This window comes from Carica papaya, chromosome 9 (genome assembly GCF_054855325.1).
Source record: "Carica papaya isolate Zhongbai chromosome 9, ASM5485532v1, whole genome shotgun sequence".
Taxonomy (NCBI): domain Eukaryota; kingdom Viridiplantae; phylum Streptophyta; class Magnoliopsida; order Brassicales; family Caricaceae; genus Carica; species Carica papaya.
This window is the reverse complement of record NC_142317.1, coordinates 30272213-30299279: the sequence shown is the minus strand read 5'-3', so window position 1 is coordinate 30299279 and position 27067 is coordinate 30272213. Positions and strand designations below refer to the sequence as shown.

At 32.8% G+C, this 27067-nt stretch overlaps 1 protein-coding gene across 2 annotated transcripts in view; it reads left to right on the top strand.

Annotated features, from left to right (window-relative positions):
• Positions 1-24368, top strand: part of AGD15 (ARF-GAP domain 15) — a 37364-nt gene extending 12996 nt beyond the window's left edge. Inside the window, exons 6-9 of one of the 2 annotated variants that reach the window (XM_088211483.1) lie at positions 18871-19075; positions 19627-19732; positions 19869-19931; positions 24143-24368. In XM_088211483.1, coding sequence (XP_088067609.1) covers positions 18871-19075; positions 19627-19732; positions 19869-19870 — 313 coding nt within the window. In that variant the 3' untranslated portion in view covers positions 19871-19931; positions 24143-24368. Of the gene's footprint in view, positions 1-10093; positions 10581-18870; positions 19076-19626; positions 19733-19868; positions 19932-24142 lie in introns of those variants that run through there. The other variant, XM_088211484.1, reaches the window with a different exon arrangement.
• The last annotated feature ends 2699 nt before the right edge of the window (positions 24369-27067 follow it).

The window sequence follows — 27067 nt, the reverse complement described above, 5'->3', positions numbered from 1 at the left end:
CATTTATATCAAAGTTAGTGATTTCTTCAATTTCATTATAGAGATCTTGAATGCTCTTCATCTTTCATGGCCTTTCACTTGAAGTTCCTTGAGACATGGGTGATGCAAGATGAGTAGGAGAATGAGGTGGAGTTGTCTCTTGCAAAGGCACTATGGTCTCTTGGCCTTCCTCTTCAAAATATGGAAAGAAATCATAAACATTTTCTTCTTTCTTCTCCCAATTCCAAGTGGCCTTTTCATCAGATTCAACATCTCTACTTACCACGATTTTGCTATTGTTTGGATTATATAATTTGTAGCCTTTTGAGTTTGCATCATAACCAATGAAAATATGTTTGGTGCTTCGATCATTTAGCTTGGATATCTCTTGTTATGGAATATGAGCAATACTTCCAAAAACTTGCAAATGGTTGACATTATACTTTGCTTTTGGAGATTCATGTCTTTCAAACTTGATATTGGAGATCTATTAGATAAATATATTGCACAAGAAATTGCTACAGCCCAAAATTCTTTGAGCATGTTTTTGACTTTCAACATGCTTCTAGCTATATTAAGAATAATTGTATTCTTTTTTTCCACAACTCTATTTTGTTGTGGTGATCTTGAAACCGTTAAACGGTGACAAATTTCATTAGATTTACAAAAATCATGGAATTCTTTTAAAGTTAATTCACTTCCTCTATTTGTTCTAAAAAACTTTATTTCACAGTCACAATCTTTTTTAACAAGAGTTTTAATAAATAATATTAAAATACATTAATGTTTTCCTACTAAAATTATTAATAAATAATATTTTTATCAAATAAAAGTGTATTGGTTGGCCCACACACATCAGCATGTACGAGTTGAAGTAGCTTGGCTGCTCTTGTAGTGGCTTCTTTTGGAAAACTCCTTGAATTCTTCTCAAGTAGACATGTTTCACATAATTGATTAGAATGGTTGATCAACAACATCCCTTTTACCATATTTTCTTCTCCCATCGCCTTGGGTGCGCCAAAATTCAAATGGCCAAATATCATACGCTAACACCATGCTTCATCTTCTACACTAGCCTTCAAGCATCTTGTTTAAATAGTTTTGAGATTTAAGATAAACATTTTTTTCTTTGACTTATGCACCTTAGTAATCAAATTAACACTGTGATCTCTAAGCCAAACACAATAATTTTCCATGTGAATTTCATATCCATTTTTAAGAAATTGAACTAAACTCAAATTATTACTTCTCAACTTGGGCACATAGTAGACATTAGTAATAAATACATACCCATCATTTTTTGAAGAAATTATAATTGTATATTTCCCTTGAATTCGAATTTTTGAAGAGTCTTCAGAAGAAATATTGCCATTAATCTTCTCACTAAGAGCCACAAAATTTTCTTTGTAACCACACATATGATTGCTTACTCCATTATCCAAGTGCCATGAACTATGGTGTAATACCAAGCCTATCACTGTGCTAAAATGATTTAGAAACTTTATTTATTCAGAACTTTGGCTGTCTTAAATTTAAATTAATTTATGCTGTTCTCGAGATCCGTGATTTTAATTTATTTTTATTTTTATTTATTTTATTTATTTTACTATTGTTTTATTGTAAAAGAGAAATTTAGAAAAAATTGGAAAACGCCGAAACAGAATAAAACCAGCTCGCGGGAAAAATCCCGCAGTAAAACGGTTTGCCCGTGCGGGTGGTGGGCACTGTGCGCGTGCGCATGCATGCACAGTGGCCATGGGGGTGCGCACAACGCGACCATCCCATCCGCACGCACGCACGCACGGGATGTGCTCATAGCGTGCACAGCGCGGGCCTTCCGTGCATCACTTCGTGCAAGGGGCTTGCGTGCAGTAGACTTGCGTGCGCGGCGCCAAGTGCGCCTAGGCCCTGCGCGCGCGGCAGCAAGCCTGTGCGCCTACAAGCTAGCTTGCAGCGCGCCGACCGGGCTCTGCCACCTCGGGTAGTGCTCCGCCGCTGCCTTGGGCGGCGCGTTGCTGCCACCAGTGGAGGAAATTTCCTCCCTCGTTTTTAGTGCCAAAAATCCTTTTCTCCTCTTTCCTCATCGGATCTTGTCACTTGGCGCAAATCTAACGGTTCTAAAATTCTATAAATTTCTCTCCCCCTTCCCTTCCTCTCCATACTTTCATTTCTTCCATTTTTCAAAGGTTTAGAGAGAGAGAGAGAGAGGTAGTAAATTAGTGGGAGAAGAGAAAAAAAGGAAAAACGGTGAAGAAAACATTAAGGTTTTGGTAAGAAATTTAGTATTATTTTCAACGTTTTAAAGAGTAGTTTTACATAAGTAAATTTAATATGATAGTTATTTTGCCTGTTTTGCGTGCCTCTGTATTCAAATGAGTCAATTGTTCTAATTTTCAAGGATGCTGTGTGATTTACTGGCACTTGATAAATTTGCATGTAATAAATGTAATATATAGTTTATGATAATAAAAGTAAAATAAAAGAAAAAAGAAAAAGAGAAAAGTGGGATGAGGGTTGTATAGTCCAAAATGTATCTGTATTGACATACATATTGCATCAAGTGTCTCGTTAGACTTTTTATCTCTAAGAGGTAGTTGTTCCCCTTACTTTTCGGAGTATCTGTTTTTTCTTCTCCTATTTGGTCTGAAAAGACGTATGAGAGCCGTTCCCACTGGATGACGGCATGCTCTCTGACGAGAGTGGTATCGTACTATCTGTAAGGGTCATCCGTGGCTAAGTAATCTCGTGATTATAGACTATCTGTTAGGACCAATATGGTTGGTACGACCGTGATCATAGATCGTATTATAGTTTGGCCAGCCGGAAGTAGGACTGAGCAAATTGCCGTATCTGTATATGATTTGGTCATTCAACTTAGAGAGTTAGCAATTTATATTTGTATATGTCTTCAGAGACGGAAGTTTGTAATGATTTCGAGAAGCATGATAAGAAAAGTATGAGCATTTCATGATTTATTTGATTTTCTCTATTAGTTGGCATGATATATGTATATTTGATTTTCTGTACTAACGTAATATTTTGATATCCAAATAAATATTTTTTTTTAATGATGAGTTAAGTAAACGAGAAAGCTGAACGGTAAGAAAAATAATAAACTTTTGAAATTTTACGATATTTATTAAATACTATTTTTCTTACTGAACATATGCAACTCACTCTTTCCATTCCTCTCCCAGATGAGGAAGAAAATGAGGAAAAACAGACAGACCTATCTTTGGAAGTCTATGAGGATCCTGTGGATCCACAAGTTTGAGTGCATGTCTGTTCCCGCACTTTGATGAATTCCAGTAGCATAGTGAGAGAAGTGTCCCTTATGTTTTGTATTTTGTACCCACTTATGCTCTCAGTAATGTATTTGGAACAATATATATGTATCTGTAAGAGATTTGTTAAGGTTTTGATTCCGCTGCATAAATATTATCATGCACTTGTTATTTTGAATCTGTATTTAACACCCATTTACCTTAATTGGCACCTAAGATGTCACATATGGATATCATTATCTCCCTCTTTACATGCTAGGAACAAAATTGTTTCTTCCTCATCTTGTTTATCATTGACAAATTTGACTTGCTTCTCCTTCTCGTTTGAAGCGTTACAACATTGCCAAGTATAATATCCATATCTGTGACAGTTATAACATTCAACATTAGATTTGTTAGAATTTTTATAGTTATCTCTCCCTCTTCCACGGCCTCTATTTGACTGTTGAATTTTGTCTTCATTTTTGGCATCATCTTGAATGTCATTTCGTTTTGATACTTGACCATGAGCATGACCATGTCCTCTACCTCTTCCTCGTCTCTTTAGTTTCCACCATAATTCAAAGAGACATTTGATTTAAGAACTTGTTCTAAATATTTTTCTTGTCTTCTCTTTAATTTTTCTCTATTAGCTTGTAGAGATCATTCTAATTGCTCAAAAGTCAAAGTGTCTAGACTGTTTGACTCTTCAATGACACAAACTACATAGTCGAATTTTGGTGGTAAGGATTGATGAATTTTTTGCACCACAGGAAGATCTTCTATCATCTCACCATATCTCCTCATTTGGCTTACTATAAACTTTAGCTTTTAGCAAAAATCTGAAATCGATTCAGCATCTTTTATTTCCAAAGTTTCAAATTCGCTTTGTAAAATTTGGAGTCGCACATTCTTTACCTTGTCAACTCCTTAGAGGAAATTTTTCAAAAACTCCCAAGTTTGCTGTTAGAATATTGTAAAATATTCCCTATACATATAATAATATGATTATCTTTTCAAATATGTAAGTGTAATTAGGAAGAAAATAATTAGGGTGATTTATGTTGGTTATCATATATGAATCCGTCTATATGTATATATATTCCGACTTTCATTTCAATAATAATACAAGAATTATTCAGTATTTTTCTTCTCTAATCCTGTACATGGTATCAGAACTACGGATAGGGTTATGATTTTTTAAGGATTAGACTAAATAAGGGTTAAACAACCTATTTCCAGTGCCGAGGGAAGTTGACCACTGTTCTCTGACTAGTTCAGATCACGGTCGGTACAGTGGTGCACACAGAAGAGGTGGAGGAAGCCATTTTTCTGGCGGTTTTGAGTCTTCATGCATTGGGTGAATCGGAGAAGGCCGGTTCGCATGTGAGTCGAGTTTGGCACGAGGTTAGGACCTAAAGAGACCCTCGACCAGCCTGTTCTGAGAAAGAAAACAAAAGGTCGGAGCGGAGAAAGGTCGCGGCAGAGCAAATCGCGCGACAACAAGTTTTTTTGGAGTTTTCTGGTGCGAGTTGAGGTGTTTTTGTGAGCCCCTTCTGGATTTTGGTTGTCCGGTAGAGTGTGTGATGATTTCTGGTCGAAAGGAGGCATTTTGGTGATTTCCGGCTGCAGCGCGTGGCATTCTGGTAGCATCGCATGCACTCCGGCAGCGACACATGAGCTTTGGTGGTTGGAAGTGACGTTCTGGTAGGATTGTTGACAGCCGTGCGTAAAGAGGTACCTTGTTTTCTCAAATTTTCTGATGTATTTGCAATGTTTTATGGGTATCTTTGACTGTTGAGTTTTGAGTATTTTGAGTGACATTTTTTTAGAATTCCTGAATTAAAATGGATGATAATATTGTCTGTTATTACTGTCGTAAATAAGAGCATATAAAGTGACATTGTCAGAAATTGCAGAATCGCAATTGGAGGATACAAACTGCTAATATTATTGCTGCTACTGCTAACTCATCTTCTGAGAGAACTGTTATGATTTCAGCTGATAAGTATGCTAAATTCATTCAGTATCAAGAATCTTTGAATAAATTTTTTACTCTTGTTGAATCAGAGAGAAAATGTTTTATCTTTTCATTGAACAGATGAGTGATTGATTTTGGTGTTACAGATCACATGACAAGTAATTTTAATATTTTTTCTAGTTTTCGACTACACAAAATACATTTTCTTGTAACTATTGGTGATGAGTCAATATATAATATTGTGAGTTCGGAGACCACAAAACCAACGTCATCTATTACTCTGTTATCTGTATTAAGTTTATCTAAACTTGCCTTTAATATGATTTCTATGAATAAATTTACTAAATATTTGAATTGTTGTATAACATTTTTTCCTAATCACTGTATTCTTTAAGATCTTATGACGAAGAAGATTATTGGTAAAAAAAAATATATTAGATGTTCTTTATATTTTTGATGCTTAGGTATCTCGATCAGTTGTCCGCTCTAGTATTATTTCTCTATTTGAAGTATATTGTCAATTGGGACATTCATTTCTACCTGTGTTGAAGAAGTTATGTTCTTAGTTTCATGATGTACCCTTACTAGATTGTGAGTTATGTCAGTTTGCAAAATATTACTGTACTCCATCAGGTCCAAGGGTCAATAGATGAGTTGAGTCTGCTTTTGAGTTAATTTATTTTGATGTTTGGGGTTCCTGGCATATTTCATGCAAAACTGGGTTCAAGTATTTTGTTTCTTTTGTGGATAATTTTTCTCGAATGACTTGGATATATTTTATGAAAAATCGTTCGAAAATATTTTCTTACTTTTGTGTTTTTTGTTCTAAAGTTAAGACTAATTCAACGTTTCTGTGCATGTATTGAAGAGTGATAATGTCAAGAAATATATTTTAGATTCATTTCATAATTACATAATTCAATACGGGATCCTTTATCAATTCTTGTGTGTTGATACACCATATCAAAATGGGGTTACTGAGAGCAAGAACAAACATTTACTTGAGACAGTTCGAGTTTTCTTGTTCCAAATATAAGTTTGTAAACAATTTTGGCTTGATGCTGTTTCTACAGCTTGTTTATTGATTAATCGTATTTCATCTACAGTGCTTGATCGAATGTTCCTTATAGTATTCTTTTTCCAAATAAATATTTGTTTTTGGTACAATATAAGATATTTAGTAACACTTGTTATATTCAAGATGTGCGACCTACTATGATAAAATTGGACCCAAAGGCTTTAAAATGTGTATTTTTGGGATATTCTCGCGTTCAGAAAAGATACAAGTGCTACTCTCCAGATCTCAATAAATATTTGGTATCAACTGATATAGTTTTTTCAGAGAATATACTGTTTTTCTCCGCATCATCCAAGTCTACAAGTGAAGAGGCCGGACGATGAGTGACTTATCTATAGTTTCACATTAGGTGCCTTCACTGAGCAAACAGATAAAAGTATTCTTTTAAATGGAGTGCCTCCAATTCTACTTGAGCAAGTTGATGATCGTGTTCATGTGCCTCTGACCCAAGTACCACCACCAATTGTTCATGTTTATTGTAGAAGATAATAGACTAATGATACATGTCCTACACTAAATTCGTTGTCATTCAGTTCTGCTACACAAGACCTTGATCTTTCCATTGGTCTTTGTAAAGGTAATCGTCAGTGCACAATTTCTACGTCAACTTATTCCATTGCTAATTTTATATCATATGACTATCTGTCTCTTTTGTCTAGTACTTTAATTGCTTTTATAGATTCAACTTCTATACTCAAGGCAGTTAAGAATGCTCTAAATCATCTTACTTGGCGTAATGCTATGCTTTAGGAGATAAATGTTTTTGATGATAATCATATCTGGGATCTGGTAGATTTACCCAAAGAAAAAATAACTCTAGGGTATAAATAAGTATTTGCAATCAAAATGAATTCAGATGACTCTGTGGTGAGATTTGAAGTTCGACTGGTAGCGAAAGACTATTCTTAAACTTATGGAGTAGACTGTTCTGATACATTGTCTTTAGTGGCCAAATTCATTTCTGTCTCCTTATTCATATCTATTACAGCATCCTGATATTAGCCCTTACACTAGTTGAATATTGAAAATGCATTTCTTCACGGTGATCTCTTAGAAGAAACGTATATGGAGCAACCACTTAGGTTTATTGCTTAGGGAAAATATGGAAAAATTCGTCATTTCAAAAACTTATTGTATAGTCTGAAGCAGAGTCCCCGTACGTGATTTGACAAATTTAATGAGATAGTATGCGAGTTTGAATTGAAAAAAGAGCAAGTGTAATCATTCAATCTTCGATAGACAATCAACAGCTGATATTATATTTATTATTTATGTTGATAATATTGTGATTACAAGAGATGAACATATATGAATATCCTCTCTTAAGTCATTCTTGCATACCAAGTTCAACACCAAAGATTTGGAAGAACTAAAATACTTTTTGGGGGTTGAACTAATAAGAAGTAAGGAAGGAATTCTGTTATCTCAGAGAAAATATATACTTGATCTACTTGCAGAAACAAGAAAGCTGAGAGCTAAGTCATGCAATACACCAATGGTACTAAATATTTATTTTACAAAAGATAATGGTGATCCCCTTGATGACCCAGAGAAATATAGGCGACTAGTTGAAAAATTGAATTATCTTATTGTGACTGTCCAGATATTGCATACTCCGTCAGTGTTGTTAGCCAGTTTATGTTGGCACCTACAGTCAAATATTGGGAGGTTTTAGAATAGATTTTGTGTTACTTAAAAGATGATCTGGGACTCGGCATAATGTTTAAAAGTTATGAGCATATTCACATTAAATGTTTTACAGATGTTGATTGGGCTGGATATAAGATTGATAGGAGATCTATTGTAGGTTATTGTGTTTTTGTTGGTGGAAATTTCATATTATAGAAAAGTAAGAGGTGAACAATTGTATCTCGTTCAAGCATAGAGTACGAATATAGAGTTATGGTTCAGTTCACATGCGAAATCTTATAGATACATCATTTGTTAGATGAAGTGGGTTTGAAACCCACATCTCTTGCAAAACTCTGGTGTGATAATTAGGCTGCCCTTCATATCATCTCAAATCCTGTGTATCATGAGAGAACCAAACATATCGAGATTGATTGTCACTTCATTTAAGAAAAGATTTAGAAAAACTTTATATGTACTGATTATGTAAAGACAGGAGAATAACTTAGTGATATATTTACAAAACCTCTGAATGAAACACAGATTGAATCTTATCGGAACAAGTTGGACATGATTAATATCTATACTCCAGCTTGAGGGGGTGTGTTAGAATATTATAGAATATTTCTTATACATAATAATTTGATTATCTTTCTAAATATGTAAGCATAATTAGGAAGAAAATAATTATGGTAATTTATGTTGGTTACCATATATGAATCTGTTTATATGTATATATATCCCAACTTTTATTTCAATAATAATATAAGAATTATTTAGTATTTTTCTTCCCTAATCCTTTACACTTGTTTTGTGTTGGTAGCATCGGCCACCTTTAAAAACATACATTCATTCAAATCTTGATGGATAAGTGCAAAGACTTGTTGATTATTCTTCCTTGTTTTTGCAAAAGCATCCTTCTCATTTTGAGTTAAGGATCCTTCATCTTCTGGTGGAGTAAAGACAATTTCTATAATATTCCACACATCTTGTGAACCAAATATGACTTCCATGCAAAGACACCAATTTTGATAGTTTCTTTTGTAAGACGAGGAAATTGGAAAAAAAAAAAAATTATGACTAACCATCTCACTAAATTTCTAGAACAAAAAAAAAAAAACTCTGATACCATTTTGTTGGAGATGGGAGGAAGAGACTAGAGAGACAAATAAGAAAACTTAAAGTTTTTTTATTGTGGTTGTTACAAAAAAACTTTAAGTATATGGTTATTTATAAGTGCTATTACAAATACTAAAATTTATTTTAAACACCAACAAACGTAATAAATCTAATTTATGACACATAACTGTTAATAAATCAAGGGGCACATAGAGACTCTGATTTATGAAGTACAACTACTAACAAACTAATTAATTTTATTTTTAATTTGTAAATTAATTCTAAAACAAGTAACCAAGATTTAAATACAGTTTCTTAGTAAATATCACTTTGTTTCTTTATGGCTATCTTTAAAAGAATAAGTTAGAGCATCATCAAGTAACCAAGATTTTAATGCAGTTCCTCAATAAATATCAGTTTGTTCCTTCATGGCCATCTTTAAAAGAATAAGTTAGAGCATCAAGTAACCAAGATGTTGGAAGATCTTATCATCTAGCTAAGTAACAGTCAATTTGCCTCTCGAATTCTGTTGGTTAAAGAAAAGATGGAACTTTGAGATTTTGTATAGATTATCATGAACTTGACTTTCTCACGGTAAAAAACAAATTTTCAATTTTGATTATTGATGATATATTGGATGAACTTTGTAGAGTTGTTTTGTTCTCTAAGATTAATCTAATGGCAAAATATCATCAAACCAGGGTGCAGGAGGAAGACACAAATAAGACTGCTTTAGAACCCATCACAAGCATTATGAGTTCAAGAGGGTGCCTTTTGAGTTGTTAGAATATTAAAAATATATTACGGAATTATTTTTATGTAATTATTAGTTGATTTCCTAATATTAATAGAGTGATTATGTTTCGATATCTAGATCTCCCCTCTATATATATATATATCCCTAAACTTATGCGATGAAATATAAGAAATATGTAGTATTCTTCTTCCTTAACTGTTTACATAGTATTAAAGATAGGGTTAGGATTAGGGTTTTAGGGACCATAATACATCAAACTAAAAAAGGGTTGAACAACCTATTCTCAGTGTCGGAAGAAGTCAACCACCGATCTCCGCCCAGTTCAGAGTGCGGCTAGCATGGTGGTGTAAGCAGAAGAAGAAGAAGAGGCCGTTTGTGCGGCTGTTTGGAGTCGGGGAGTCGAGTTTGCTTGCTGTTTGCGCCGCAATTTGAAGTTGCAACGTCGTGTCTGTCCCATACGAAGTTCGAAGGTGAAGGGAAGCTCAACTGGCTGGTTCTGAGCATGAAACTAGAAGGCCAGAGCGGAGGAAACCTAAGGTTGAGCGGATCGCGCGACAGCAAGTCTTTTCCAGTTCTCCAACCCGATTTAGGGTGATTTTGGGAGCCATATTCTGGATTCAAGTATACATTCTGGTTCTGTGGTGATTTCTGGCCAAAGGGAGGTTGTTTGACGTTTTTCGGCGGCGGCGAGTGGTTTTCCAGGGGTGGCACGTGCAGCGGTGATCAGTCTCCGGTGGTGGTTGTGTGGTTCTTTTCGTTTCCATGTGATAAGAGGTACTCTGTTTTATCAAAATTTTTAGTTTATTTTCAGTGTTTTTCGTATATCTTTAGCTGTGTGTATTAGGTATTCTTGGTGACATTTTTTGTAATTCATGGATCAAAATGGGTGATAACATTGTCTGCTATTACTGTTGTAAACGAGGACATATAAAACAGTAATGTAAGAAATTGTAGAATCGCAATCGGATGACACAGATCACTAATATTGTTGCTGCTATTGGTAACTCATCTTTTAAGAGAATTGTTATGATTTCAGCTTACGAAAATACTAAATTCACTCAATATCAAAAATCTTTAAGTAAATTTTTTACTCTTGCTGAATCAGAGAAAAAATTTCTTATCTCCTCCTCAAACAAATGGGTAATTGATTCTAGTGCTACAGATCACATGCAGGTAATCTTAATATTTTTTCTAGTTTTCGACCACACAAGTACCTTTTCTCGAAACCATTGTTGATGGGTCAACCTATAACATTGAAGGTTTTGGGACCACAAAACCAAATTCATATATTACTCTATCATCTGTATTAAGTTTACCTAAACTTGCCTTCAATATAATTTCTATGAGTAAGCTGACTAGAGATTTAAATTGTTGTATTACATTCTTTCCTAATCACTGTATTCTTCAAGATATTACGACGAAAAAGATTATTGGTAAAGAAAATACATCATATAGTCTCTACATTCTTTATATTTGGGTGTCTCGATCAGTTGTCTGCTCTAGTATTATCTCTTCATTTGAAATACATTGTCAATTAGGATACCATTCTTTACTTGTGTTGAAGAAGTTATATCCTCAGTTTTATGGTGTATCTTCACTGGATTGCAATTTATGTTAGTTTGCAAAGCATTATCGTAGTCCGTCAGGTCCAATGGTCAATAGATGAGTTAAGTTTGTTTTTGAGTTAGTTCATTATGATGTTTAGAACCTCTATCCTATTCCATCTAATACAGCTTTTAACTATTTCATTATCTTTATGGATGATTTCTCTTGAATGACTTACTTATATTTTATGAAGAATTGTTTTGAAGTATTTTCTCACTTTTGTGCTTTCTATGCTGAAGTAGAGACAATTCAATATTTCTGTACATGTATTGAGGAGTGATAATGGTAAGAAATATATGTTAGATTTATTTCAAAAGTATATGACTCAACATGGGATCCTTCACCAATTCTCGTGTGTTGATACACTATCTTAACATGGAGTTGCTAAGAAAAAAACAAACATTTACTTTACACAACTCGAGCCCTTTTGTTCTAAACGCAAGTCCTTAAGCAATTTTGGGCTGATATTGTTTCCACAATTTGTTTCTTGATTAATCGTATGTCATCTAGAGTATTTGATGGAGATGTTCCTTACAGTCTTTTGTGTCTAAACAAGTCTTTATTTTTGGTGCAATTTAAAATATTTGGTAGCATTTGTTATGTTTGAGATGTGCAACCTACTGTGACAAAATAGACCAAAAGGCCTTGAAATATGTATTTTTGGGATATTCTCGCCTCACAAAGGCACTCATGCTTCTTTTCAGATCTCAATAAATACTTGCTATTAACTGATGTGGTCTTTTCAGAGAGTATACCGTTTTTCTCCTTATTGTCCAAGTCTACAAGTTAGGAGGTGGACGATGAATGACTCATCTATAGTTTTACATCAGATGCCTCCATTGAGCAAACAAATAATAGTATTTCTTTAGATGGTGTAATTCTAAATCTACTATAGCAAGTTGATGATATTGTTAGTGTGTCTTTGACCCAAGTGATACTACCAATTATTCATATTTATTTCAGAAGATAACTGACTGCACCAGATCCGTTGTCATCTAATTCTGCTTCACAGGACCTCGATCTTCTCATTGGTTTTCATAAAAGTAAACGTCAATGCACAATTCCTAAGCCAACTTATTCCATTATTAATTTTGTTTCGTATGATCATCTATCTCCTTCATCTAGCTCTTTCATTGCTTCTATAGATTTGATTTACATATCTAAGACAGTTAAAGAAGCTTTGAATCATTCTGACTGGTATAATGCAATACTTGAGGAGATAAATGCTCTCGATGAAAATCATACTTGGGATTTGGTGGATTTATCTAAGGAAAAAAAGGTCATGGGTTGCAAATGGATTTTTTCAGTGAAAGTAAACCCAGGTGGCTTAGTAGCAAGACTTAAAGTTAGACTTATAGCAAAAGCCTATACTCAAATTTGTGGGGTTGATTATTCTAATACCTTCTCTCTGATGGTCAAAGTTACATCTGTCCGTTTATTCATTTCTATTGCAGCATCTCGAACTTGGTTCTTCCACCAGTTGAATATGAAGACTGCATTCCTTCATGGCAATCTTCTAGAAGAAGTATATATGAAGCAACCACCTGAGTGTATTGCTCAAGGGGAGTACAAAAAAATCGATCATTTGAAAAAATGTTTGTATGGCTTAAAGCAGAGTCCTCGTGCATGGTTTGGGAAATTTAGTGAAGTAGCTCTGGAATTTGGGCTGAAGAAGAGCAAATGTGATCACTCAGTCTTTTATAGACAGTCAGCAGCTAGTTTTATCCTTCTTGTTGTTTATGTTGATGATATTGTTATCACATGAGATGGCTATCAGGAATATTCTTTCTCAAATCATTCTTATATACCAAATTTCACATCAAAGAATTAGGTCAGTTAAAATATTTTTTGGGAGTAAAAGTAATAAGAAGTAAGAAAGAGATTTTTTTGTCTCAGAAAAAGTATGTACTTGATCTATTTATAGAAACTGGAAAGTTGGGAGCTAAACCAATTAACACACCAATGGTACCAAATGTACACCTTACTAAAAATGATGGTGACCCCCTTGATGATCCGGACAGGTACAGGCGAATTAGTTGAGAAACTAAATTATCTTATAGTGACTTGTCCAAATACTGTATATTCTGTCAGTGTGATTAGTCAATTTATATCTTCACCTACAGTCAAATATTGAGAAGTTTTAGGACTTGGTATATTGTTTAGCAATCATGAACACACTTGCATTGAATGCTTTGTAGATATTGATTGTGCTGGATCTAAAATTGATAGAAGATCCTATACAGATTATTATGTTTTTGTTGGTGGAAACTAGCATCATGGAGGAGTAAGAAGCAAATCATTGTGTCCCGGTCCAGTGCAGAGTCTGAATACAAAGTTATGGTCTAGTTCACATGTGAAGTTTTATAGATACAACACGTCTTAGTAGAAATGGGTTTAAATCCTATGCTACCTGTAAAATTCTAGTGTGATAATCAAGTAACCCTTCATATTGTCTTAAATCCGGTGTACCATGAAAGAACTAAACATATCGAGATTGATTGTCACTTTTTTCGTAAAAAGATTCAGGAAAATGTAATTTCTACTAGTTATATGAAAACAAGGGAACAAGTAGGTGATATATTCATAAAGGTTTTGAATGAAACTCGAATTGAATATCTTCGTAACAAGTTGAACATGATTAATTCCTATTCTTTAACTTGAGGGGAAGTGTTAGAATATTACAAAATATGTTATGGAATATTTTTATATAATTATTAGTTGATTTCCTAATATTAGTAGGGTGATTTATATTTCCATATCTAGATCTTCCCTCTATGTATATCCCTAAACCTACGGAATGAAATACAAAAAATATATAGTATTCTTCTTCCCTAACTGTTTACATGGGTTAACGAATGCACCTAAAATATTTCATGTCTTGAGGAACTGTCTTCCGAGAATGCCTAAAGAAATTTGTACTAGTATGCTTTGATGACATTTTAATTTATAGCATGAACAAACAAGAGCATTTTGAGCAGTTAGATAAGATAATGATAGTACTGCAGAAGCATAAACTATTTGCCAAGGAGATTAATTTTTCCTTTTTGCAACACAGGGTTGAGTATTTGGGACACCTAATCTCATTCCAAGGGGTTAGAACAGACCTGAAGAAGGTTGTCTCCATCATTTCTTGGCCAAAGCCAAAGTCAGTGAAGGCCTTAAGGAGATTTTATGCGTTTAACCGTGTATTTCCTAAGTTTATTAGAAATTATGGAGTGATTTCTTTTGGATAAAAAAGAAGTTTTATTAGTTAAGAAAAGAAGAATAGAGAATACGATCAAGGAGAATAAGCCATCGTCCTTATAAAGGATTAACAAATCCCTCATATAACATGTTCAAGAAGAATGCCTTCAGATAGACTACAGACTCTACTAAAGCATTCCAGCGGCTTACGGAAGCCATGGTAGTCAACCCAGTTCTGGGGCTTCTTGACTTTTCATAGCTCTTTATAGTGGAAATAGATGCAAGTGGTAAGGGTATGGGGATGATATTAGTACAGGAGGAGAGACCAATTGCCGTCATTAGCAAGGCCTTACATATTCAGAACCAGGCCAAGTTGTAGATGAAAAGGAGTATTAAACAAAATGAAGTAATCACATTGATTTTGATGAATGGAATAAACTTTTTTCTCACTAAGAGCCCATTTGAGGTTTTAAATTAGCATTAAAGGCTTGACTCAACCAAGAGGAGCAAGTTGAGAAAAGGGCTTCAACAAGAAGATAAACAAATAACGACCAGGAGTAATTCATTTTAAAATTTTTTATTTTCTATCTAATTAGGAAACTCATTGTTTAAGGTTCAAGAAGATTCCCTTTAGAAATTCCTCTAAAAATCTCTTTGAAGATATCACTGTTTTCAAGTTAACTTTACAGTATTTTAAAGAGATTAGATTTGTAAAAAATAATTATTTTTAAAATGCGATTTATACGTTGGAAGAATTTTAAAAATAAAATATTTAATGATATGTGATTCGAAGAATCACCTCCATATACTTCAAAAGTATCTCCTTAAGAGTTGATATAACTTGAGGAGCGATTTACCAAAACACAGCTCAAAACACATAGAAAAGTACACTTTCAACGTTATGTATGATCAGTTATGTGTTTGGTTTATATTGTATTATAAATCATACTGGTTTTCAAGTTAAAATATCTTTTTGAATACTAAAGGTGTCAGAAAAAGCAGATCTTAAAAGTATCAGTGAAAACAGTATGTTGTCAGCAAACAATATTTAGTCAAAATAGCTTTTAAGAATTGGCTTCTATTTTAAGATTAATCTACCAGTGTTACAGAGCACATTAGAGAGAAATTTTCCTGCACATTTTGGGTAAAATTTAACGCAACCTTTTTGGAGTTAAAACTGAATTAAAATTTAAAATTGTTTTCTAACGACTTTTTTCATGTTCCTACATATAAATACTGCCTCTATAGATTTTAAACCAGAGGGACTTTGTGCAAGAACGTGAATTTCAAATGATAAATCTTTTTCATTCTCTTGACCCTTTGTTTAACTCCTAAATGAACTTTTCATTTATATATCTACTCTTAAAGAGAAAAAGCCGTAATCCCTTCATCTTTATTCTCTTAGGACATATGGTTTGTTGAAAACTTCAGGAAGTTTTATATTGGGGGACACAAGAGAAATGTGAGTTTGATACCTTGATGAACACGTTGTTGTGTTCGGTGGAACATAAATGATAGGTGAATATGGTCCCTTGATAGACCAAACTGTATTATTCAAGGAAACACGAATGATGGTTGAGCTTGACACCTTGGTTAACAGGCCATGGTGTTCAGTGAAAAACGAGTGAATGGCAAGTTAGACACTATAATTAACTAATTTATTTGATACTTCAAAGAAAGTAGTGAATGGCTTGAGAAAGAGGACGTAGGTGGACAAGTGGTGTGATTGAACTTCTATAAAAGAGTTTCTGTACTTTATTTTATTTCCTCTTTACTTAAAATTTTTATTTATCATTATTCGATATCACATAACTGTTCATACTGCACAAGCACGCAGATTTAATCACAAGCATTCTTACTAATTTTCACTTGTTTATATCATCATTATTTTCCATGGGAACGTAATGAATAGAAACTAACTTCACTAATATTTAAACATTTCTAACAAATTAAATAAAGAAGACAAATATATAAGTAGCTCGTCTGTCCTAGTTCAAGCCTTATGTAAAGGAAAAAGTTGGGTAGTGGGCTTAAGAGCTTAAGAATTTTAATAACCAAATTAAGAATTTTAAGAAAAAGTTGGGTTGTCTTAGATTTTGGGCCAACAAGGAGCTTATGGCAGTACCGTAACGGGTGACAAAATGGCGATACTATCTGGAAGTGACCTATTTCGCAATTAAACCAGATGAAAGGAGTCTCTAATATTTTTCGCTCTTTCATGATAACAGAAAGGGGTGATAAAGTTTCTATGATTTGATTACGTGATGTAGTATAAGAAGGGGTCTAGATACATAATGGTATATGCTTTATCAAAAAGGCCTAAGGATGAAGAAGCAGCTGAAGTTCAGGCTGTGGTGACTACAGTGACGCTAGCCCAGTTAGCTGAGGTGTTGGACAGTTTAAAGGGTGACCTCTTATTGCATTATTTATTGTCAGAACTGATCATAAAGCTCAAAGATGATCATCTTTCAACTTGAAAAATGAGATTTTAAGATACAAGGGTCGGATTGTGATTGGTTCAAGCACTAATTTAAGGGAACAAATTAAGTGTCAGTATCATATTTCAGCTGTTGGGAGGCATTTGAGAATTAAGACAACTTATGAACGCCTAAACAACGCTTCTTTTGGCAAGGAACCAAGCAAGAAGTAATTTAATAGATACAATGTTGTGACGTTTGGTAGTGATGCGAAAGTGAGAATGTTCCTTTACCAGGACTACTGCATCCCTTGTCAGTTCCTACTCAAGCTTGGGCACATGTTTCGTTGGATTTTATTGAATAGTTACCCAAATTAGAGGCAAATGACAGATCTTAGATATTGTTGACTGTTTTACTTAATATGGTCATTTCATTGCATTGAGGTATCCCTTAATTACTCAAGGGGTTGCTAGAGTATATCTGGAGACTGTCCACAGACTGCACGGGGTAACCAAGGTATTCGTCTTTAATCGAGTCTGTAACAGTCTCTTTTGCCAGGAGTTGATAGGGTTGGCTGGAACATCGTTGCACGTCAATTCTACATATCACCCGTTGATTGATTTGCTGACTGAACAGCTTAATCAGTGTCTTGACATGTATCTCAGATGAATGATTCATTAGAAGCTGAAGGCTTGGGTGAAGTAGCTTACTTTAGCAGGATGGTGGTATAATACCACTTACCCCTCCTGAAAATGACTTCGCTCCAGGCTTTATTTAGGTGCGCCCCTCCCGATTTCCTGCAGACAGTGGACATTCACACACCTTCTCAAGCTGTAGAGGATTGCCTGACTGAACGCTATAAGATGGTTGGTGAAATTCGTCAGCACTTGCTTAAGGGTCACGTTGCACAAAGCAATATGCAAACTTGCATCAAAGTGAAAGATACTTTTGTGAATATGATGTAGTGTTATTAAAGTTACAAACCTTCAAGGATCATTTCACAAAGATTAGGCATCCAAACTCTCTTTGTTCCTGTGGACTGTTCGAAATTATGCAGAAAAAGGGGAGGTGGCTTACAAATTGAAGTTACCAGCCACTTCCTGTATCGACCCAGTATTTCATGTCTCTTAACTGAAGAAGTATGTTTAGGGGAAGCAAATTCATTGAAAGAGCTACCAGTGATGGATTCAAAGGGTGCGGTGGTGGTGCTCCGGAGAAGATCTTACAAAGCTGATTAATTCTTCATAGTGTGAAAGAAGTGGAACAGCTGCTGGTGCATTGTACAGGAACCAATACTGATGATTCCACTTAGGAAGATCATGAATTCTTGCTTCAGCAATTTCCAAACCTCAACCTTGGGGACAAGGTTGATGTTTGAGAGGGAGGGCGTTTTTAACTCTAGTAAGCCTCTGAAAGTGTATCAGGAGGCATAAAGTTAGGCTGTAAGAATATGTTGTTAGGTTGAGTATTGTTATTATATGTGCGTGTGTAATTGAGATAAGTGTAGGGCCGAGTTAGTTAAGAGTTACTCTTTTCCTATCAACAGTATAAATAGGTTGATGTCGAATTAGAGTATGTTACAGTTTACTAGATTCTGAATCTCAATAATCTCATTTTCTTTTGTTTTTCTCTCTCAACTAAACTTCCTCTTTCTCTCTATATCTGTTAACAACTTCTGTTCCTACGTAAGTTTGTCAGAGCAAATAGTTTAGAGCTCTTGATAGAGTCTCACATATACACATATCAAAAGCATTATAGTGAAGGATAAATGATTCGTACATTATGTTGGTAATATTTTATTATATTATATTTTTGTTAATTAAGAAAATATTGAATTTGGATAGAAGAATTATTTACAGGTATGAAGAGAAAAGATGGGCTTCAAAAAGGTTATCACAACCAACTCCTACACCAAGTGAAATAAACTACAGCATTAATCACTTATTAGAAATTGGGTCCAATACCATAGACATTCCAAGGAAAACAAGAACTTTTTCCTTAGAGGAAGAGATTCTTGTTAAGCATGTTGGCCAACTCACTCCTCCTCTCTCAAGACCTCGTGCGGTATCTCTCTATACTCTTTCTCTCTTTCTCTATATATACACATATATAATATTTTTAACACTATATTATATTTATAATATTTCGTTACAAAATTTTTTGTTCTGACTGTTAATTGAATATAATATATAATTCAGATGACATAACATTTCGTATAAAAGTAAATGGTATGAATTAAAGTCATATCCAATCTCGTATCTAAAAAGAATTGATGATTAACCTTTTAGTTGAAGTAATTAATTTAATGTTATCAAATTGGCACCTTTTAAGTGGAAATAGACTGACATACCCTTGAAGAAAAAAGAAAAGTTCTTGTAATTAAAGAGATTGTATTATCTGGGATAAATTGCTTCAACTAGAATGTTAATAATCAATTACATATGAATGTAAAAATATATCAAAGGTTTTGTCATAATTATCCAAGAATTTAATATGAAAATATTATGCTATAAGCATATGGACTCATATATATGTATGTATATTTTCTTTATCATATATTCATAGTAAATTAAAGAATATGTAGAATAATTAGAGGATTATGTTCTTTTGTGTAGAATTCAGTAGATTTGAACAGCAAAACTTTTGCTTCACCTCCAACAAAGGGACAACCATCTGTTACAGAAATTGTTGTAACTCCTTCATGCTGGGCAACATTTGAATGTAAGCCTTTATTTTGCATTTATATTTCACTTGTTATATATATGTATGTGTGTGTGTATATATAACTTAAATACCAAATGAGATATTTTTACTAAATATTTGATATTTAATTTCATAACTGTATGCGGTTTTACAGAAACAAAATGAGTTACAGAACGGCATACATGGAATACTTTCGACATCACAAAGTTATATATAGGTAAGATTCTTGTCGTGATATATAACTTTTCATAATTTTCAAATGATTAAAAGTATATAATATTCGAAGTCAATTTATTAGTTACTATTTTTACAAATTCAGAGAGTGTTTGAACAGTGTTTATTTCTTGCTTATAAGTAACTTTAGACATTACTGTTCTAATATTCTCGTTTGGTAATACAAAATGGAGTGCTCATTAAATTTTTAAAGACTTTAAGATGATAGAAAATAGACATTATGTTTTAAATTTTTTCAGTTTGTATTTTTATTATTTAACTGACTTCCTTAATTAGACACTATATTTTTAATTTTTTCGATTCGTATGATTTCTTAAATATCACATCTAAAAGGTCTTAGCCATAAAACTTGCGAGTTTGAGTGTACCACATAATTAAAAAATTAAGAAACTTAAAATATTTTATTGACTAATTGAATTATCTTTCGAGAAGTGAAATTACAAAGATATTTATAGTGTTTCTTAAGTAAATAAAATATTAAAGCTAATAGAATTAGGAAAACTAGGAAACTAATACTAATAACATTAGAAAATATTAAAACAAATAGGAAAACCAAATACTAACAAAAATAAAATGTTAAAGTTACTAAAACTATAATAATAGATTCTTAAATTGTATGGTTATTTTATATTTAGTAGAATTATATTTATTAATCTAGTTAAGCAATTTAAAGTTGCTCTCCATCATTTTCCTTTGATAAGAGAAAACTCCTCCATGAGTTTTTAAGCAGCAAATGAGGTAAAAACTTGATGTTGGAGCTTCCTTACGAAATTTTAATGAATTTTGTACACGGTCATTTTTTTAATAGAGAACATGATGGAAATTCATATATAGTGTGAAATCTTGATGGTATGGAGTGAACATAGTGTGAAATCTTGATGGTATGATGGAGTGAACACATTGATGAATTTGTGTCTCAACTTCATTGATCACTAGGCCTAATGATCAGCTTAGTTCCCTTCTTGCATTAAACTTCCATGCAATTCTCCTTAGGTAGTAGAAGATCTTGAATAACTCAATATCTTTGCTCTTAGGAAGATATGACAGTTTTATTCATTTCTCAATTTCAATGGCTTCCTTCTTATCTTTTCATTGATTGTAGGTAAATTCTGAACATTTGTATTTATTTATCTCTTTCATAGTGAGAGGTTTAAAAACTATATCCTTTATTAGAGCATAAAATGTTAAGTATTAGTAGTTTCACCACATTGAATATGTCGATCGGAATTGCAAGGTTGATATAGAAAAATATGTGTGAACGTCATATAAACTATATCATATAAGATTAGATCACTGGTGGTACCATGACGTGTAGAAATAAGATTTTGTTGAGTTACCCAAATGCTTAAATTATTTGTCCAAGTTAGTCTTTATAGTTGTATATGAGGTTGCATAGAAAGGTTGAATCGTTCAACTGTAGCTGTACCTTTTGAAAGAGACTACAAATCAGAAGAGCAGACAAGAATAACTCAATTTAAATTGCTGAAAGTCAATTTAGGAGGGGTAAAATGGTCTAGGTAAACCGATTCAGTGAAATCCGACTTGAGAAAATCAAAAGAGAACATAATTTTATAATGTCTACTCGTGGGTGCATGGGCATGGGGTCCAAACGCCGACTTTAGGTTACTGTTTGACAATCTTACATAAGTCAACTGACTAGAGGTAGCAGTTGTACCTTGGAGCCAGTATGAGACACAGTGGTATAGAAATACATGATTGAGAGAGGCAGTGGTGGGAGAACTTGCACTGGTGAATGATGTATTTTCTAGTGACATTTCACAAAGGGATTCTGGAGGTTTTAGATCTGATACCTTGAGACTGATGATCACACTGTGTCGATCATCTTCCATTAATAGTAACCATGAGCTATGATGGCAATAGTAAACTAGGTTAGAGTTTATTGTTTTGTTTTATTCTTTTTTTCAAATGAGTTTAATTTGTTCGGGTATAGGAATCTTTTAGCTTTTATATCAAGTTGATATATGACAAATACGATTGATTTGTCTAGTTAGGAATTTGTAGTCAAAGCCTAGACAACACAGGGTTTCTTAGACATCATATTTAAGAAGGCTAAGTATTAAACTTAAGGTTTTGATTCCCTCATATAATTGGAAAATTGAGAATGTCATAAAATATTTATTTAATAACTGAATTTTCTGAGGAAGTGAAATTATAATAATGTTTATCGTGCTCCCTTAGTAACATTTACTAAATTGGATGAAACTAATAAATATTATATCTAATAAGATTATAAATACTACTTCTAGTAAGATAGAGAACTAAAAATATTATGATATTAAAATAAATAGGAAAATAAAATACTAATAAAAATAAAATAGTAAAATTACTAAAATTATAATAATGGACTTCTAAATATTTTTTTTGGGATAAAAACAATGTGTAATTTTTATAAGGTACTAAGGGGTTGCCACATATGTACAAATATTTACAACTTATGAATACATCAATTACTTTCCCAAAATCATCCCACCAATAGAGATCATGCCCCAACATTAGATCTCCAAAAGTATGAATCCATCTATCTTTAGTATTGGACAAATCTCACATATCCATAAGACGTTTTGTTGTTCATCTCTTTTCACACCACTCAAATAATAGTTGAGGGTATTAGTTTTACAATTTTTGACTTCTTACAAATCCCTCCCCAAGCCCAAAGTTCATCCCTAACTGTTCCTGCAATCACCCAATTGATACTCAGAAGTCCGTAAACTATAGTCTAAATATTATAAGCTACTAGATACCAAAGAAGGATATCATTATAAGATTTTGCTGCCTTCATGCATATGAAGCAACCATTAGCCATAATTTTACTCATTCTCATTAGCTTATCTATTGTTAAAATGCATTTCTGACCAGCTTCCCATGCGAAGAAAGCGATTCTAGGAGGTACTTTCACTTTCGATATCTGTTGGGTCAGAAATCTAACACCCTCTCCATTGCCCTTGACTAAGTGATTATAGGAGTTGACTATGGACATTCGTCGGTCTTCAGTTTCCACACCACCTTATCCTTATTATCATTCAAATGCACATTAAACAATAACTGAAGTAACGTCCCAAACTTATCAATCTCTTAATCATTAAGATTTTTGGTCAACATCAGGCTCAACCCACCCCTACCTTCCTCCCCTTTGAAAAACTTCTCCACTAACATATTCTTCCTTTGAGTAATGGCGTATATTCTTGGAAATTCTTTAGATTCCCCTCCTAATCCACTCATCATCTTAGAAGCGTATTCTATTGCCTATCCGAAGCTTCCACTAATACACTCTAAGATTTGGCGTCTCCCCGACCCTATCTTCCCATAAGCGCCTCTGATGAGGCCTCACCACCTCCCTAATAGCCCCTCTCTCCATCTCCACCCCCCATCTAGCCTTGATGACCCAACTCGATAACCTCCTCTCCTCCGTAAGGTACCTCAATAACCACTCTCCCTACATGGCATTTATTTAAATAAAAAAATGATCTAATCCCCTAGCCCCTCCTATTCACAAGCTTCTTCACATCATCCCACTTCACCAAGTGATATTTCTTACTCCTCTCATCATCCCCTCAGAGAAAATGACACTGAATATTTCCTAAATTCTTTGCAATCTTCACATGGATGGTCAATGTAGATAAAAAATATATAAAAAGATTGGTAAGAGTACTTTTGATTAGAGTTAACCTTCCACATTTGGACAAAAAATTCCTCTTCCACCCTGCAAGATATTCCTCTTCCAATTCCTTTACAGGGGAATAGTATAGCACTTTTACATTAAGTGGAATTATTATATCTAATCTATTTAGATAATTTAAAACTAGTCCATTCAGTAATTACTTATTTCTTAAATAAAAATAACTTATTTTAAGTCATTTATAGCAACTTTACTACTTTCCACGCATTTCTTTATGATCTCAAACACTTAGTTAATTTATAAGTCAAATTATTATGACAATTCTCTGGTTTAGTAACTTGAGCAACACTGGTTTAATTCACTATAAGTTAAAGAAAACGTTATAACCTAAATGTATTATAATAATTAACACGTCATCTCGTTCATTCTACACGTGTTTAAAATTATTTTAATTATGATAATTTTGAGAAGAAAAAAGTTCAGTATATTTTGATGTGTTTCTTGAAAAATCAGGTCTTATCAAAATCACTAACACCTTTATATGTTGAATTTCTTAGGTCTGCACTTAATGGCTCCCCTTGAATTATCTTCAACAATAGACTCGGGGTGGTGACCATTCAAATTGTATTCAAATTATATAATCAAAATTATATTTAGAGTTGGGAAGTTGGTGCCTATATTTTTCCTAATTGTAATTTATTTCTTAGTTAGAATCAAACAGTAAAAAGGCATGAACATAATTGGTCACTAAATTTATTACTACAAGAATTCACTATTCTTTAATTATGCTCTTATGATTTCTCTTGTCTTGCTTTACTATTTGCCATCCTCATAATAAATAATGAAATTGTCACCTACAAAGATAGGATTATGGAATTATGCTTAGCATACCAAAAAAAAAAACTTGAACAATGGTAACTTATAAGGATTTTTGAATGACATTTTATATCAAAATTCGCATAAGTCGACTTGTTTGAATTGATTTGGTGCAATTTTTTTCGTTAAAATGCGGGTTCAAGATGGTGAAAATAGAAGGGCATGTTGAGGGTGAGTTCAAGTTTGTCATTTTAAAACTCATCCGAACTTCGACCCTATATATGTGTGTATATATATGCATTAAATTTTGTTATTACAAATATATATATATATTTATAATATATTACATCAATAAATGCATTTTAAAATTTTTTTATTATAAATATAATTATATTTATATTAATATAATAAAATAATTGTATTGTATTCGAGTCAAATAACTTATAAATTAGAGACTATCAAAAAATTCAAAAAGAATTTAAACCTGGGACAAGTTTAGGTTTATAGTATATTGGGGTGGGTTAGATTCGGGTTTGGTATAACCCGTCGTAAACCCATCTCGTTACAATCCCTATAAGGATTTTTTTTTGTATTTTGGATCTATTTACAACCAAATCTACTTTTTTTACGGTTGAATTTTGTCACTATATTTTTCTTTACATGATGTAAATGTGAACCAAGATGTCTAACTTGATATAATCATTGTCCGTCGTTGCTTATAGTTCAATAGAATGATAATTGCCACTATAAGATTTCTTAATTTATAGGTAATATATAAAATAACTAATATTTTTCATTTTCAAAAGACTAAATTTGAACATTCAACAATAATAAGTAATACATAACTTTTGAGCGGCAAATAATAAAACACACAAACAACATTACAACTAAGTTGAAAATAAAGTATTAAATTAAATATGATGGTTTTGAAAATAATTAGTTTCCAATATAATTTTTTGAACAATCTCTAGCCTTTTTTCGTTTTTATTTCCAAGTCGAACTCTCTTTTAGACCCTCCATAAGTTGGATGGACCGTCCGTTAAATTATCGAACTTGTACAAGCTCATATGAAAATAATTAGTTTTAACCCTTGTATTGTCTAAAAAAACAATTACCAAAACTTAAAAGAATCCCAATTTTTTTAGAAAAAAATAAAAAATATAATTATGGTTAAACTAAAAATGAAATCCTTATCAGACAAATTAACTATGAATTCACTGGTATTTTGTCTCATACAAGTAATGGTAAGACAGAAAAGATACTATCAAACATGAATGATCAAAAAAAGAAAAAAAAAGAGAACACGCAGTCAAATAAAAACAGTGGACGCAGAAATCTAGTTTGCCAGAACACCAATTCTAATGGGTGTAGGCCTCATGATTTCCTGTAGGAGGCTATTTAGAAAAATAGCAAGTCTTCAATTCGACATGTTGTTTATGCAATACATCATGACTAGGCATATAGATTTGCCATTAGAATTATTTCACAAAATCTAAAGCAGTAAATTCATTAATTAATGCAAATATTCAAAAAACTAATGAATGGTAGGTAGTTTGACTAAGAATATATAATCTTAAAATCAAATACCTATATGGAAAGATGACTTAGCCAAACTCCTCTCACAATCCCAAATTGACTTGTTTTAATTTTCATGGCCAACGCCCTGACCATGAGTATCAACCTGAGGAAGAGATACCTAAATTGTTGGCAGACTGACTACCAAATGGAGTATAAGCCATATTTTTGAGTGTTTGACGCAATATGTTTATTCTTTGGCGAGCTTTGTTCAAGATTGAAGTTAACGCCATTATCTCATCTGACTGCAGCAATTCAATTGGGGTGGTCATCAAGGAGTAGAATTGCCTCCACTTCATCAACCAGTGATCATCGCACTGAACAGAGCACTCATCGAGCCCTGATGTTGATTCTTCGCCATCGTCCAGGTGGTCATTCAGTCTCAAATGATTCTAGAGTTGCATTTAGTTTAAATTCATTATATTCTCATCTAATTTTTTACACTTTTAATTTGATATATATAGAAACTAGTGATAGTTATGTATTTAATAAGTAATTGAATCAATTTTACTTATATATTCAATTCTAGTAATATTCTTATGTAATAAAAATTAAATCACGAAAACAAATATTTAATTAGAGTTTGAATTAATTTGAATTAGAATATTACTGTGGTTTGATTTTCTATTTTATTTGTATTGTATACTTATTTCTATTTCATAAAATTAAAACTTAAACTAATTAAACATAAAATATTTATTGCGATACCCCTTTTTTTTTTTTAGTTATATGTAGGTAGAATTTATAATTTATAATTATATTTTATTATCATTTGTTTATACTGTGTAAATATTTTAACTACTATTTATTACAATATAGTTGCTAATCTTACTAGCCAATTAGCATGACACTTGAATAGAATGATGAGAAAGAAATATTAATATATTAATAAAATATAGTCAAATATAAGAGATAAAGTACTTATAAATAGATAGATATAAAGATGTTCTAACAAAATCCTTAAATTTAAAGACTTATAATCAAAGATATTATGACAATATCTTTAAAATAAAGTTTTGTGTCCTTGAGTACTTAAATTAATCTTAAACCAATTTATCCTGAAGGTAAATGGATTTGGATCATTGTATTTC